The sequence below is a fragment of the Lepidochelys kempii genome, chromosome 2 (genome assembly GCF_965140285.1).
Source record: "Lepidochelys kempii isolate rLepKem1 chromosome 2, rLepKem1.hap1, whole genome shotgun sequence".
Lineage (NCBI taxonomy): Eukaryota > Metazoa > Chordata > Testudines > Cheloniidae > Lepidochelys > Lepidochelys kempii.
Window position 1 is genome coordinate 220,836,886 of NC_136381.1, and position 16,965 is coordinate 220,853,850.

The 16,965-nt window shown below is 40.2% G+C and overlaps 1 protein-coding gene across 2 annotated transcripts in view; it reads left to right on the plus strand.

Moving 5' to 3' along the window:
* The window catches only part of COL28A1 (collagen type XXVIII alpha 1 chain), a 118,152-nt gene that overhangs the window by 70,504 nt on the left and 30,683 nt on the right, over nucleotides 1-16,965 (plus strand). For both annotated transcript variants that reach the window (XM_073333869.1, XM_073333870.2), the window contains exons 24-25: nucleotides 8,073-8,141; nucleotides 9,221-9,289. In XM_073333869.1, the coding sequence (XP_073189970.1) occupies nucleotides 8,073-8,141; nucleotides 9,221-9,289 (138 nt within the window). The remainder of the gene's footprint in view (nucleotides 1-8,072; nucleotides 8,142-9,220; nucleotides 9,290-16,965) is intronic.

The following is a 16,965-nucleotide window of genomic DNA, read 5'->3' on the forward strand; positions in this document are numbered from 1 at the left end:
AGAAGGTATGTGACATCTGCAATTAATTCTTTCAGGCCATAGCCTCTAGTTTCCTGCATGAGTTATAGGCATTATAAAGTCTTAGAGAGAGAGAATTGTTTTGTATTAGTATGTCAGTAGCATAATACTCAATATTTAGCTTTTTAATCTCTACTTTAGGGTAGTTCAGGTCCTCCTTAATGAAGGTGCAGGTATCCCCACACTTTTCAATTTCTCTATCATGTCAATACATACCATATTCCAGGATTTTATAGTCTAGTTTTTCTATTAGCCAAGTCTCTTGCATGCATATTATAGCAGGCTTTGTTTTCATATCAATATTTTTCTTTAATTCCTGCCTATGCGCTATTAGGCGATGGGCATTCCAGCTGAAAATAGTGACCCGAATTTTTTTAACCTTCAATATTTCCTTCATTGAGGTTGCTAACCTGTAGGTACTTTTCAGTCACTTGGATTATAGTTCTCATTTTCTGTATGTTCTTTATTACTTCAGTCAGAAATACAATGAATTTCTTTGTTTGTATAAATAGTATGTCGTCTCCTTTTACCCTGAAGTCACTCATTACTTCCTTCTCATTAATTTGTTGCTTGCTATTCCCTTTCCAATGACAGGTTCTTTGTTTCCCCTCTTTTTTCTTTCAGATATCTTCTAGCAGCTTCTGCATATGAGATGTTATCAATAATTTTGTGGGTTTTTTTAATTTCTCTAGCTTGCTTTGCCTTGGTACATCCTCCATATGCAGAGCTGTGTTTTCCTCCACAGTTGCAACATTTTGTTCTGTCCCTTCCTCACAATTATCAAATGAATGTTCATCTTCACACTTATTGCACTATAGTTTCCCTTTGCAATTATTTGCTACATGTCCAAATCTTTGGCACCTGTAGCATCTCACAGGAGGAAGACTAAAGGGCTTAGTCCAGAATATCTGATACCAGAGTAACCGTAGGGTAGCATCCTTCCCTTAAGAGTGACCAGCACAATTGGTGAGGACTTGCTATCACTGCCTCTTCTGCTAATTAGCCTCTTAGCTGTTATCACCTTATCTTCACCTATTACTCGCTTTATTTCCTTTTCTGACATTTCAGCTAGCACACCATATGCTACCACTCTTGTTTCTGTAAGGAATCTGAGTAGCTGACAGCTTATTTTAATTTTACCTAGCACCTTTGTCTTAAGAAGCTTCCCGACTTTGGTTAGTGGAATGTAAAAACAAAAACAAGTCTCTGCCATCTCCAGCATTTTTTCCTGTTCCACCCTGCAATCTTCAGGGGGCTGATATCTCCTATCGTTATTTCCTTACCTAGGGGTTTTACTGTTATGTAATTTTGCCCATTTCCTTTTCCTGCCTTCCTATTTGCTGGTCCTTCTTCTGGTTCCAGAAAAATCTACCGTTTTCTTTGTTTGCATCCAGTCTTCCTCCATGTTTTCCCTATTTTCACTGTCTAGCCTGGTTTCAGTTTCATTCGTTAGCTCTTCCATCTCACTCCGCCTAGCCAAAGCCTCAGCCAGCTAGCAGCCTGCTGAGTCCAGACTCAGCCACTGCAACCCCCCTATAGCCTCCCAGCCCCTTTCTGCTCTCAGCTTGCTGGTTTTATCGTGCTCGCCCAGCCCTTCCCAGCTGGAGTTCCCTCTCAGTTAACCCTGGCCCTCCTTCTCTTAGGTGTATGCTGGATGACCTAATTGGCACTCTATCTGGAGATGTGATACAAGGGACCAGAAAACAGCCCCACGGTCTGAGCAATCCCTCCCCCAATCAATCTTCCTCCTCCCTGACTGGTGGATGATCATCTTGGCTGTACCAGGAGCAGGGGGAGGAAGATTGCTGTGCTGTGCAGAGCCGGGGAGGGAGGTGTGGGCTCAGCCCCATATAGGAGCATGCCCAGATCAGACAATCTTCAGGGACTTCAGTATTAAAACCTAAGGCGTGTCTTCTGAAAATCCACTGTTTGCAAAGGTTTATAACTTGGCCAAATTTTGACAGATTTTCTTGGAGATAGGAAAAGGCATGTCCTTGACACGGAGGCCACTTTCCAGAATTCAGATCGCTGGTCCAAAGCCTGGGGGTGATGGAGCTTTTCAAAGAAGAGGCTGCTAGAATCTTTTAACGTGGGAAAAACAAGCTCTTTCCCTCTAGCCTTGTTCTCAAACACAGCTGAACTTTTTCGGCTGAAATTTCCCCCCAAAAATTCAGCCTGCAACAGATACCCAGCATGAAAAAAATTCTGCCCACATGGTTGGAATGTGGCCAAGTTCTAAACAACTGAAAATAGAATCTTCTAATGGGAAGCATTGGACAACCTATAATTACAGTAGTTTCCAGAAGCCTCAATCAAACAGGGACCCTATTGTGCTGGGGGCTGTACAATATTATAAATGAGACAGACTCCAGCCTAAAGAACTAAAAATCTAAGATCACGATCCTCCAAATACTTACATATGTGTTTAACTTGAATTATGTATATAAATATCTGTAGGATTGTGGCCTAAATAAGAGATATCTACTTATTCCATGTTAATGACCACTACTTTTACAAATTAGAAATTCATTGGAGCCCATTGCTATGGTTTTGGACTTCAGACATCATTAAAAGACAGTCATTTACAGACCAAAAGATATCATTCCTTCAGTGTAAAAATCTTACTGTGGTGAAACCTCCATTTGGGGGGTTGAGATGGTCACCTCCATTTGGGGGTTGAGATGGGCCAGCTGGTGTAAGTGAGCATAATTGCACTGAAGTCAAATGTGTTACTGTAAACATTTGAGAATGCAGGAGTGGTAATGAGTTAAACATCATCACATGACTATAAATCCAAGTATCTGACAAATGATAAATATCTGACATACATTTCCAATAGATGGCACATTCACCATCACACTGTGTAACAACATCACCTTTGTCTAAGGAGAGTTGAATCTAGCACAGTTCATATTCATTCATATTCTCTGCATAGCACTTGGAGAGAACAGAAACAGCAGTGACTGAGTTAGATCAAGATGAGATTTAGATCAGAGTGTTACTAGACCAAAAAGTCTCAATTTGTCCTAGAAGCCATATACACACATTCAATAGGTGTGAAAAGATGGAATTCTGCAAAATCTTGAATATAAGGCCCGCAAAGAGATCACTGTGAGGGGAAGAAACAAACCCAATGAAAGGCCTCACATTTCTTAAAGTTTAACTAGTTTGAATTTTCAGCCATGTTACAAAATGAATTTCTTTCAGACTAAATTATACGCAATTTCGCTGTAAAGTGTCAGAGACATACAGGCAGTTCCAGAGTGGCCTAAACCAAGCCTCTGCATTTATGTCCTTAAGCCGGTTTGCATAATTGGTGCATTTACATTGAGTATTTAGATATAGTAGTGGCTTATCTTCTCTTTGTGGTAATACATGTGGAGAGAGTCTCAGTTTTCCTTTTCATGGTATGGTGGCTTAGCTCTCTGGCCCAATTCCAAAAACCTCCTTCTCTTTTGGGGCAAACAAAATTCCAGAATCTTTTCCCTTTTGTGCAGGGGCTTGCTCTCTACACCCATGGGCTCACAAGCAGCCTTACCACTCAACTTTTCCAACCCTTTCTGGAGAGCTACAGGCAGCTCCTGCTCTCCCTGAGCCTCTAGTTTTCTAGCCCCAAATACTAGCCCCTCCTCAGAGAACTTTCACCAGCCCTTAGACTGTTCCTCTAGGTCTCTTCCCAGGCTCTTTCAACCTTCCTGCCAGCGGCACTGGAACAATTGTTATACTGGGGGTGCTGAGAGCCATTGAACCGAACTGTAAACCCTGTCTATAATGGAAACCACTTCAAGCCAGTGGGTGCTGCAGTACCCTCCATGCCCCTTGTTCCAGCACCGATGCTTCCTGCTAAGCTTTTTTGCCCAGAAACATTCAACAAGTCATGTTCCCTTCTTATTGAGACCTGCACAATAAATCTAGTCTCTTCCCTAATCTTCCCTTTATAGCAGAAAGGGAGAACTTTCATAACCCTGCCCCCTTTCCACGCACACACTGGTCTCCAGCCTACAGCACCCAGGGTCCCTCTTACTACATGTCCCAGGATACGTTGCTCTTGGGCTCAGTTGGAAACCTTCAACCAGCTTTCCCACTAATAATCTTCCTACCCAGCTCACACACACACATTTAAATTTTTGCTATGCAAAACCTTGAGCATCTGAAATTCCATTTCCAAAAATTTGGACACACAGCTCTGGGAGTACAGACTTAGAAACCACTTCTGAAAAATTGGTCTCCAATGATAAAGGCTCTAAACATCATCAGCTCCCTGAGCAGTGAAGCTGAAATATACTAGGGGCCAGATTTTCTGCAAGGTCTACGTCAACATAAGTCTACCAGCTGAACATCTGGCCCTACATGCCTACTGGTGTCAGATTATTTTCCTCTCAAAATTAATAAGGTCTGATTCTCCACTGTCTTGCACCTTGTTTAATCATTTATACCTGAGCAAAATGAAAACAAAATTGGTATAAAATACTTGTAAATCAGAAATCTCAAATCATACCAGTTGTAATGTTTTAACTTACTTTGCACAGGTATGAATGACTAGATAGAGTGCAAGGCAATGGAGATGAATGCCCACTCTGTCCCTGCATTACTGATTTGGGGGATAAATGGAATAAGGTAGACTCCTGTCCACAATGAACCTGTGATGCCAGCATCCATCGCCTGCTTGTTACATTTTCAAACAAGCATCTTTGTGCTTTCTCCCTCACTTCCCCTCATGCATGGGAAGAAATCCCTGTAAACATCTCTGAAGTCACTTCATTGTTCACCTTCACATCCCTTCTCTAAAATTCTTCTTTGTTCTGCTGGCTACAATAAAGTTGACAATGGCTAGGCAGTTGGTATGGTGGACCGCTGCCTATCCTGCTGACCAATATTGTCTCACTGTTTCCTCATACTACCCATCTGTCTATACCCATCTATTATCTCTTGTCATGTACTTAGATTGTAAGCCCTTTGGCTCAGGGACCATCTTTTGGTTCTTTGTACAGCATCTAACCAAATGGATCCCTGGTACATGGTCTCCTAAGCACTATGATACAAATTAATACTAAAAAATAGAAAGGAGAAGTGCATAATACTTAATTAGGTACTCCACAGATACAAGCAGTGGTACTTGGCAGTTAGCCTTGATGGCTATGGAATCTAGAAGATTCATGGAACTGTGGTGGTGAAGCTGTGATAGAGGCTAATTTCTCCTGGATCATATATCTCTTCTAGTTTAGGTGCCGTTATGAAAGATTTGGGATAGAATAAATTGAATACTCTGAAGCATGAGAATATAATTGAACTGCTTTCTTAACAGCAGCAAGCAGTTGTTTGGCAAAATCCCCAGCTCTTATAGAAGAGAACATGTTAACATGTTTGTACTGGTCTGCTAAGGTTAAATGGAAACATCTGTTTGGCAGCTCTTTACAGCACTAGAATTTGAAATAAAAATAGAGAAATGAACTTATGAGTCATGATTTCCTTTTTCTTAAAAAGAATAAGAAATTAATAGGTGACTACATATATTAATGCATCCTTTATTATGTACAAGTATTAAGAGCTAAGTACACATGTTTTCTGAGGAAAATGAAAGTTTGGACTTTCATCATTATTCCTTTATAGTAGTTGAACCAAAATAATAAATTAGGGTTGTTCTCAAAACCATTATTGGACTTCTTTGTGGCTGAGAATCATGATCTGTATCTTCCACAGTCTTGTGCAGGCTATTACATTGTGATTTTTGTACTGTACCAAGTGTCTAAAAACCCAGCGATGGTTTAGAGCCGATACATGCATATCCTTGGTGTTCTGGACATGTGGTCTTTCAAAAGAGTTATCCAAGAAATGTAGATTTTTTTTTCTGTATCTGTCAACAAACTGTAAGTCCAAATACTGAAAGAAGAACAATGTTTTAGACATAGTAATGTACAGAATTATTACTAAGAGTACATTCACTTCAGTGCACCTCACTTAAAGATGTCAATCTAAATAGGAACTTCTAAAGATAAATCCTTCCCTTCTCCATCCTCTCTTTTATCCCAAGTTACCAGCTCTTGTTCTGTTTTATCACTGGCTAGCTCAGATCTGTCACTGTGTAAAGTACAACAAAACTCCTTCCTGTATGGCCCTACTCGATCAATTCTGTTTTAGCTGTAACTTTCCCAAACTTTAGCTTTTACTATAACCTCTTTGTGATACCCCAGCTTTGGCTATTGCAAGGCTCTCCTTTACCATAAATCGTATCTAGTGTTGCATGATTCATTTTGAATTTCATCTTCGACAGTGCTCATCTGTTTCTGTCAGTGATCTTCTTCCCAATTTACATAATATTTTCTATTGCTTATGAGAGTTTTATTTATTTATAGAAAGTTTCCACTCTTCATATGATACCTCTCAACCTTAAAACATGCCATTGTGTGACAGAAGAAACTGAAATATGACAGGTTTCAGAGTAGCAGCCGTGTTAGTCTGTATTCGCAAAAAGAAAAGGAGTACTTGTGGCACCTTAGAGACTAATCAACTTATCTGAGCATAAGCTTTCCTGAGCTACAGCTCACTTCATCGGATGAAGCTGTAGCTAACGAAAGCTTATGCTCAAATAAATTGGTTAGTCTCTAAGGTGCCACAAGTCCTCCTTTTCTTTTTGAAATATGACAAGTGACCAGAGTGGGGAACAGCTGTGCTTTGTTGCTTATCATGCTATGTTTGACAGTTTACAATATTTTAAAATTCTAGGAATCTTTTCTAAATGTGTTAATTAAATAAGCCAGGTTAGACAGAAAATTGGAAAAACAGAAACTCACTCTTGCAAGGACCCTCCTTAGCCAAGGCTCAGCAACAGGATTTGAACCTTCAGATTCTCAGCACACACTTCTACCACTTGAGTTAAAGATTAACTGTTATGCTATATATGGCCCAGCCAATACAAGGGGAATTAACACACTTTGCAGCAGGAGTGCTGGAACAATTTTGATAGTGGGGATGCTGAGAGCCATTGAACCAGACTACAAACTCTGTATATAATGGAAATCACTTCAAGCCCGGGGGTTCCAGTTCCAGCACCTATGCATTGCAGGTACTTTGCGCAACTGCTAGACAGCAGTAGAATGTTGGAGGATCACGATCCATCTCTGTCCATGAACAGGACTTGTGGTCTAGTAGTTACAGCCAGGATGGCTAAGTATATTGAATTGCCATTTATTCTGAAAGGAGGTGTGGCTGAATGAAGGAAACTTAGGTTCTTTCTTCAGGTCTGCAAGAAGTGATCTAGTGCAAACTCAATAAATTTACTTGCGAAATGCCAGTGAGGAAGGAGGAAGAGAATTATATTCCTAGCGTGTGGTATTACTCATTAGTAAGGCTTTTGAAATGCACAGAAATATAAGCAGTAGAAGATGTGAGCTAAAAACTCATAGTCTCCTGATTCAGTGCATTTTCCCCCGAATCAAAGGAGATTGTGCAGGAATTTCTCTTTCTTTCTCTTCCCCACAAAACATTGTCTGGTTCTGGAGTACTGTTGAACCTGAAGGCTGATTTACCTGAAAAAAAAAATCAAGACCATACCACATAATCCAAGATAAGTTGAGGCTGGCATGTCGTCTTCTCAGTATTGCCAGAACAACATGAGTCAAGTGCTTCTCAGTGCTAGAACATCATGAGTCAAGCCCCAAATAGTCATGACATTAATAAAACAATCATGAGGTTTTTTTAAAATAATAATCCTTTTTGTTGGCCTCCTGGTTTCTGAGACTTTACGGTGCACCCACTTCACATTTTCAAGGTCTTCTCTGCAACCACTGTGTCTAGGAACATACTTTAAAAGAAATGAAATCCGAGGTTCTTCTGGAATCTCTCAATTCCAAAAGAGGCTGTAAAAATCAAACCACCACCACCCCCACACACAAGTATTGTGAGACTTGCAATAAAATCACAAGAGTTGGCAACACTGTGATCTATTGTCCCCAATAGTTTCTTCATATAATATATGTTTGTCAGTATATCTTGTGTGTTAGTGTTATTTACAGTCCAGTTGCTGATACAATGCTTGATTTTTTATTTGTATTCAGGGTAACACAGGACTAACTGGAGCACGTGGGCTACCTGGACCAAAAGGAGATGGCTATCCAGGTGCACCAGTATGTGTTGTTCTATGTCATTTCTTAATGGCAATTAGATACTGTACTTGGTGTCCCAAGTAACAGGAATAATTTCATGTATAACAATAGTTATGTGGGTATTAGTTACGGGAGTTTGCTGCTTTGAAGTGTCTAGACCCAGTTAGGTTTCTCTCTCATTTGAAGTAACAGGAACATTTTGTTTACATTTTGGAGTCCTCTAACTTCTCAACTTCCTTGTTTATTTAAATAAACAATCAATCAGCCCCTTTCCTGTCCTAAATACAGGCATAACCCTGCAAATAATTACCACTGGGCATAATGTTTTGGGTTTTTAGTGACACTACTCCTGCTAGAAAGCAAGTGATCCCACCTCCTCCTGCCTCATGACTTCCCTGCTCACACTCTTTCACCAACCCCGACCTTTCCCCTCTCATATTCATCTGGTGTCTTTCCCCTCACAGTTCAAAGATGCTATAGCTTCCCATATCCAAAAACCCACTCTTGACCCCACACACCTCCCCCCACGTCTCCAGTTACCTCACTCCATCTCCCTTCTCCTGGTCACCACACCATCTATAACCATTCCTTCAAGTTCCTCTCCTTCACTCCATCCTGGATCCCCCTCATGCCACTGAAACTGCTGTCACCAACATCTCTAACAAACTCGGCTTGTAGGGTTGCCAGTTTTGGTTGGACATATTCCTGGAGATTTCATCACATAACATACTCTTTAATTAAAGATTAATCTTTAATTCCTGAAGATGCCAGGCCAATCCTGGAGGGTGGCAACCCTATCAGCTTGGCCAAATCTAAGGACCTGTACCCCATCCTCCTGGATTTCTCAGGTGCTTTTGACACTGAGAGTCGTACCCTTGCCCTTCTTTGGATTTTTTGACTGTGTCTCCTACCAACCTGTCTGTTCCTTCAGTGTCCCTCTTGGTATTTAAGGGAAACCACTCTTCAGTACATGTAAATACTGTTAAGATTCTGACAAAAATATCCAATAGCAAAAATGTAGAAATTCAAAGCTAGGGATGAAACTCCATTCTTTCTCATGGTTTGGGAAACTACTCACTATTTCTCTGGTGTTGTGCTAGGGACCTCCAGGACTGCCAGGCTCTCCAGGACCAAGAGGCCCAAAAGGCACAGGAGATCCTGGACAAAAGGTACCAGTGCTATAGTAATGCATACAATTAAAATAGCAGACATCTCCAAAGTATGAGTCCAGCTAACCTGAGATGCATGCCACATATGATGAAATGGTGCAGTCCCCTCTCATGCCTTGTCTCACTGTCAGGTGTTGATTGTAACATCTCTGACAGAGTGAAAGCTCTTCCTTGTTTTATATACCCACAACCCCACAAAGTTGTGTCACAAATCTACAGAATGTCTCATCTGAGTGCTGGAGTTTGCATTTAGAATGCAGAGAAAGCTGCAGAATCTCATGCAGGCAGAGAGCTGCCTAGTGACTATGTCTCTGTGGAGATTCACGTGTTGCCTGTTCTAGAAAATACACAAAATATCTTGTACTGATGATAAGTGTACTTATGTTTTCTGACAGGAATATGCAAATATTTGAAGAGTAGGAATGAAACTCCCATATTTTGGAAAACCATGTGCTTTTGGGGGACAACAACATTTATTTTGTTTCCCTCCCTTCCCATCAACTTTCTCCCTCCTGCCTTCTATTTTCTATTTGAAATATACAAGTCATTAAATACTGCCCTGTGGGATAGTGTAAAGCAGTTTCTCTTCATTCTCTTTCCTCCAGGTTTGTTTTAAAATGTAGCAATTGCAATGCAACTCTGTGGTGCAGCTATCAGATTGCCTAGAACATTAAAATACTTTAGGTGACACTGCAAATATTATGAAAACAATGTGGAAGCATTTCAACTCTACATTTCTAATCACATTTGTCACCTTTAGTTTCCCCCAGGTGCAATGCCTCTCAGCCACTAAGAGTCTTCGGAGTACTCTCCTAATACGTCACTAGTCCACTTATTTTCAGTGTTATAAATTTTTTAAAATCTCATTAATTCTATATTAACTACTCTTTCCTGGGAGTCATAGAAATGGGAGCACGTGGTTTCCCTTCATTTCTAGGTTTGCCTAGGAGAAAAGAGAGCCAACTCATGTTTTTAGGACAGCCTTTTATCTTGAGTTTTCCCAAATCTTTTATATTTTCAAAACTTTGAATCTCATGACATGTGCCTACTGTATATTTAGCCTATCAGGCTACAACAACATTCTGGGGATTGTCTTTCAACTGCAGGTGACCCATTAAAATCTGGCCCAGATGGGTAGATGTTAGAGAGCTTATTCCTTCACTCTCCCACTTCCCTGGTCCTTCTCGCATGAACAGAGAGCAACAATACCCGAAGTCCGAAGGTGCAAACAATTCGATGTTTATTGGGGTGAACTTCCAGCAAGCTTAAATACAAGTTCCTTTTTCCTTATTTTCGAATCCCAATTTACTTCCTGTTTGCCCCTAATTTATATAGTAATATTCTTAGCTATACCTTAACCAATCATTCTACTGAAATTTAACTAACCAATCCTAACATATTGTAACATGATTAGCTAACCAATTATATCCCACCACAATAATTAGATTACACCCAGCAAAATTAATTATACAGCAGACAGAAACAATCACAGAACCAGACAGAGATTATACAGACAAACAATAGCAAAGTGGGAACTATAATGACAAAACAATACAGAAGTGAGGATTTCACATCCCAGCTATTGATAAGTGAGTTCTTGCCAGACAGGATGCTATCAAACTAAGTTTCCTTTTACATTTTCTAGGCACTTCCCTTTCTCTGGAGGTGATAGGAATACAATCCTGTCCTGATAGTGCCTAACAGCCCAATAGCACCTTATTTCAATGTGACTAGTTTGGAATGTGAGGATGTGACTGTTCGCTTCCTAGCTTATGGCTGCCTCTGCTGCTTAGCCAAAGGCCTTAGCCTAAGAACAGGGCCTCAGACTGCCACAGTAAGAGAAGGACCTTACACTGGCAGACAGTGATTTTGATTCTTTCTTTTATACCTCTAACTAGCCAAGTGATAAGAATACACCTAAATTCTTAAAGTACAGGCCTTTACAGACAGGCCTGAATATCTATATCCTAACAGTAGAAACCAAAAATCATCAACTGGAAACAGTTTGATACTTTTTCATAAAGAACTTAATCAGCACTGACTCCAACTAGCAATCACGTCCTAATGGCCAAGGACTGAAGAGGAGATGTAACCATCCCCTCTCATTCCAGGCAGAACTGAAGCACATTTGCAGTATGTAGGAAGCTTGTATGTAATATCTTCTCTGTGAATGACAGCCTGCAATGCTGTCAGCGTGGCATGTTTCATTAACAGTAAACTCATTTTTTAAAAAATAAACCACCTGATATTAAACTGTATTCCATTGTGAGTGCAAGATAAATGTAATTCTTTGGACAGACACAGACATTAAGGAGATTATTTTAATTCTTTTGAACAGCAATGAGATATTGAACATTGTTCAGATTTACTAAATCAATGGTAAAATGCATCAAAAGCACAATGGCTAATTGTAACTAGTTAAAGTAAGATATGGTCATGTAATATTTTATTATGCCAGAAAGTAACATACTGGAACAGCTAATAAAAGATACTGTTATGTCAGCCATGCATTATTTATTCCATTTATGTACAGTGAAGAGTCTTGTAATCATTTGACTTACACTGCATCAAATCAGGCCTGCAAGCAACTTTCCTCTTGTGAGGAGTCCCATTAAAGCCACTAGGACTATTCACATGAGGAAAGTTAAGCACACGCTGTTACGCTGGAGTGGATCATGACCGTGGGTACCTGTCTCTGGCCAGACTGCCAAAAGCAAGGAAGACTCCCCAAGTTGGTGGTATGTTCTATAATTAGATACCACCAAGCCAGTACCAAATGTGAACTCCTGGATTACTATAAGATTACTATTACTATAACTACACTAAGGAGTCACATACAGTCCTCTTAGACTCCCCAGTCTATCTTGCCACCCAAACAAACCGCATTTAATGATAAATAGTCACTTATACCAAAAAAAAAAATCAAATATTCCTGGTTACTACCAGTCCCAAGAGACCAGTCACTCACCCGAGTTGAGTTGCACTGTAGATCTTACAAAGATAACACCGGTGGACAATACTATAGTAAACTAACTATAGGTTTACTAACTAAGAAAAAGACATGAAAGCTATTGAGAGGTTAAAGCAGGTAAAAATATGTAGACTGTGATGCGCCTGTACATAATTCCAAACAGTAGCAGAGATGAAGTAATTTGCCAGTTTCCCAGAAGTCTCTCAGGGTTACCCAGAATAACTCTGGGGATCTCAGTCTTCTTGTTCAGTTATTCTGCCCTGTTAGAACCCAAACAGCCCAGAGATGCAGGATCTTTCTCTGAATCCACACTTAGAACTTCTTCTCACAGAAAACAAGCAGACAGGATCACCACCCATGTGGGTTCTTTCTTTGATTGGTGGAGAGAGAAGAGCACGCTTAGAGTCTTTGATCTCTGATCACCACAGGCAGTGACCACTTGCCTGCATGAATTAGTACTATCCTGTTAAAGTTCTTTATTTGCATTACACAAGGCTTCTTTCTTGTTTGATGGGTTATTTAGTTACCAGGTCTATATAATGTAAATGTTTGCCATTATATTATAACAAGATACAGATAAGTGAAAACAATGCATGTAACGTAATTAGTTGTCATGACGTTTAAACACCAAATATATTCTTACACAATTAACAATCACATTGATCTGTACTAACACAGAAATGAATTGGCCTTGGTCTTTGGCCTGAGCTTGCACCTGCCGGCATCACACATGTGTAAATGGTTGCAGGATTGGGGCCTAGAACAGTTCAGAAATTAGAACTAATTCATAGATTTCCACCTAATGCATAGAGATTCTGCAATGTGCACTGAAGGGCATATCTATTTTTTGCACATAGTCACTTATCATAGAAATCATAGAAATCATAGAATATCAGGGTTGGAAGGGACCTCAGGAGGTCGCCAGGTCATGTCACTTTATCAAAATGTGTGATAAATGGAAAATGTTCTGTGCTAAATTTAAGTGTGACTTTAAACCTGTCAAAACTAAGTATTAAGATATAATCCATATTTTAACAAATCAAGTGTTAATTAAGTGGAAATCTCCATAGAATGCTGTTAAATACATATGGGCCTGTGTGAATTAGGTGACAAAAGAATTTGGCGAAGGCAAGTAAATCAGCAACATTCCTCAAACATTTATTGGAAACTTCAGGTGGGATTAGAATCATCATGTAAATTAGATACACCTTCCACATTTTTGTAGACTTATTCCATGTTTTTATATGAAACATTAGAATTGTGTAGTTTGGTTCTGAGAATTACACTGATAAAACTGAGTTGCAATAAAGGCTGTCTTTTCAAATTATTAAAAGACCTGGATCTCATACAATACAATCAGAGCCATACTGTGTAGAGGGTTACAGATAAAAGCTTGGAATCTGAGATAAGATCTCTTCAGGCAGGCTTCCACTGAAGTCACAAAGGCTGCTTATGAAGTTCAAGGGTCCACCTATGCTATCTGATTGTGGCCAAAATTTATAATGGAATTGAGTAGGAATGGGATACAGAATGTAGGAGCCTTGGTCCAAGCAAGCTGTATAGCAAAGAACCTTAAAGGAGTAGCTCTCTTTGCATTTCAAGCAATTAATTTAGGGCCAAATCATGGTCACATCAAAGTCAGTAGCAAAACTTTCACCAAGTTCCACAAGAGTATTATCGGTCCTTAACATATCACAGTGTAACACCGACAGACCCTGGTTGTCGGTGGGAGGGATGGAATCTAGGGCCTCTGGAGCTCAGTGCATGAGGCTCTACTGCATGAGCTAAAAGCCAACTGGCCCTTAGTAAGGCTCTAGAGCAGACTCATTAATCTCTAAGTGGTCTCAGTTCCACTAGAGGGGACAGAACACCACACTCAGGAGGTGTGTGGGTTACAACAGCATGATACTATATGTCCAAACTAGAAATTCAAAAATACGTTTATCTATATGGCCTGGATTAAAAATTTAGAGTTAAGGATATTTTACTAAAAATTTAACTTGTTTATGTTAATTTTTTAAAAAATTGCTTCTGTTTTATGATCCAACTAGATGGATGTATACCTTAAGCCAATCAGAATGAAATATTTAATTAAACTAAGGTTTGTTTCCTAATCAAATGTTGACTCTCGGCAAAGAGAATGGCTGTAAGTGTTGCAATGTGGGACCATTGTACCACAAAGGGGTAATATTCTGAGAATACATCTGTAACTTTGCTGCAGTGCATCTATAATAAACTTGACTGGAGAGCAGATAGTCAAAAAAAAAAAAAAGGAAGAAAAAAGGATCTGATCTTTTTTCTCTCCTCTGTATGTATACAGGTGTAGGAATTCTTGTCTTTTCCCACTCTATAACCTACCTAAAGCTATCTGAAATGCCAGAATTCCCCCAAATGAGCCCAGAAACTGGAGACTTGGTAACAATTTTTATAAACAGTCAGATTTGAAATAAAACTTTGGCATAATGGACCTCCCACTCCATCCCCCCACAAAAAAATGAGTACAAACAGTACACGAATCTCTACAATTAAAAAAAGCACACTTGCTTAACAAAAGAGACTCAGTCATAAATTTACATGCTAGTCAATCTGAAATTCCACTGAGTACCATTATATAAGAATGTTCCATACATCTGAATTGCAGCTCTGTTCTCCCTGCTTTCAAAGATGGTTCACATATGTGCACACTACAGAATAGAAATGTTGTCTAACAGAGGCCTAATTCATATGAAAACAAAGTTGAAACATGTGGAATGCATTCAGCATAGACAGCACCAAATTTTCTATAGCATTGACAGCAAGAGCATGGGAAGCTGGTACTTAATCACAAATGGATTTAAATGCACTACTGCCAACTGAAGGAATGGTTAAAGAAATTCATATCTTAGAAAACACAACATTAGAAAATGGCAAACCACCGCTCTTGCTAAATAACAGAGGAAATGCCAAAACCACCAGTACAGTCCCTAGTGTATGAATGATGAAGCCAGAAGCAGTTGCAGGAAGAATATCATCCAGAACTTGGCCCCTGTGTCTCAGAAATAAATCCAGAAAAGGGGAGACAGAATGTTTCCCCTCCTGTGCACTCTCTGCTTATTTCATTTTCATGACAATACTATTTAATCCACACAACCTCCTTCCTCAACCAGAACTTTGTTTTAAAACAAACAAACACAGGTAAAGTTGTTAAGTGATGTTTTACAACATATTACATATCTTACAATCATTTACACAACCCAGAGAATCTTACCTGCTGCTCACATAGAAAACAAATGCACTCCACTTATCAAAAGTAAGGAATGGCTTTACAACTCAAACTGGTTCTAGGAAAGATGTTTATTTTTAAAAGGGGTGGGGGAGAAATTTATACACATCATTGTATTACAGCAGGGGTGGGCAAACTACGGCCCTACCCATAGTAAGGGGTAGTTCAGAACCACAAGGTCCTCCAGAACTTCCAGGAGCTCAGAGGCTGTATGTCTGCTCCTACACGCCTTTGTGGGATGCAGCTTACTCCCTGACACTTCAGAGTTACCGGAGGGGGATAGATGCATTGAAAACTTAATCAGCTTGTTTGTCAAATAATCATTTGTTCGGAGTTGAAAAAATGAATTAAAGACATATCTAATAGTGAACAGAGAACTAAAGCTGTTCCAAATTCTAAATGTGAAAACCAGTGAGTGAGTCTTTCCACTGACTTCAACTTGGATCAGGCCCTTAAAGAAAATTGAGGTTCTGTCAGAAAAATGCAGAAAAGCAAGAGAACACCAACAGGATCGTCTGACACCACCTGGAGGGTATGCTGTGCATTAAGAAATCGTAGGGGATATAGAACTGATTTTTTACCATATGTTCAGTAGCAAATGTAAACTATATTGTTGCATATCACATTCACTTATGATGCTTTTTCTCTGAAGCAGTGGTTCCCAAACTTGTTCCGCTGCTTGTGCAGGGAAAGCCCCTGCCAGGCTGGACCGGTTTGTTTACCTGCTGTGTCCGCAGGTTTGGCCAGTCGCAGCTCCCAGTGGCCGCGGTTCATTGCCCCAGGCCAATGGGAGCTGATGGAAGTGGCGGTCAGTACGTCCCTCGGCCTGCGCCGCTTCCAGCAGCTCCCATTGGCCTGGAGCAGCGAACTGCGGACACTGGGAGCCGTAATCGGCCAGACACAGCAGGTAAACAAACCAGCCCAGCCCAGCAGGGGCTTTCCCTCCACAAGTGGCGGAACAAGTTTGGGAACCACTGTTCTGGAGGGATTGTGGTCATTGTATCTGTTTATATGTTGGGTCATCTTTACCTGTACATTTCCTTCTTTGTATCATTTAAAGCCCATCCTTACCCTCCCCACCCCCCCCAATGAGACTTTAAAGTTTTTCAGTGGAAAATTGGTAGTGTTCATTGTAGAGCTAATCATATTCATGTTAAAAAATGCACGAGGGATTGTGGTGTGCTCAAAGTTATGGCATATATCCCCTACCCACCCAATTGCTTCCAGGAGTTACATATGTTCTGCAGCTCACAGTAGCCCAGAATCCCCCATAGCACTGTACATTAAAAGGACTCCCCGTCACCGCCCTCTTTCCTCCCAGATGGCACCTCTGCCAAAATTTGGGTGGGGCCTTCCACATGGCAGCCTGTGGCCTGCACTAGAAAAATTTTCTTGCAGCCAGCTAAGGGATCTTTGTGGTCTACAGGCTTGGGGGTAGAACAA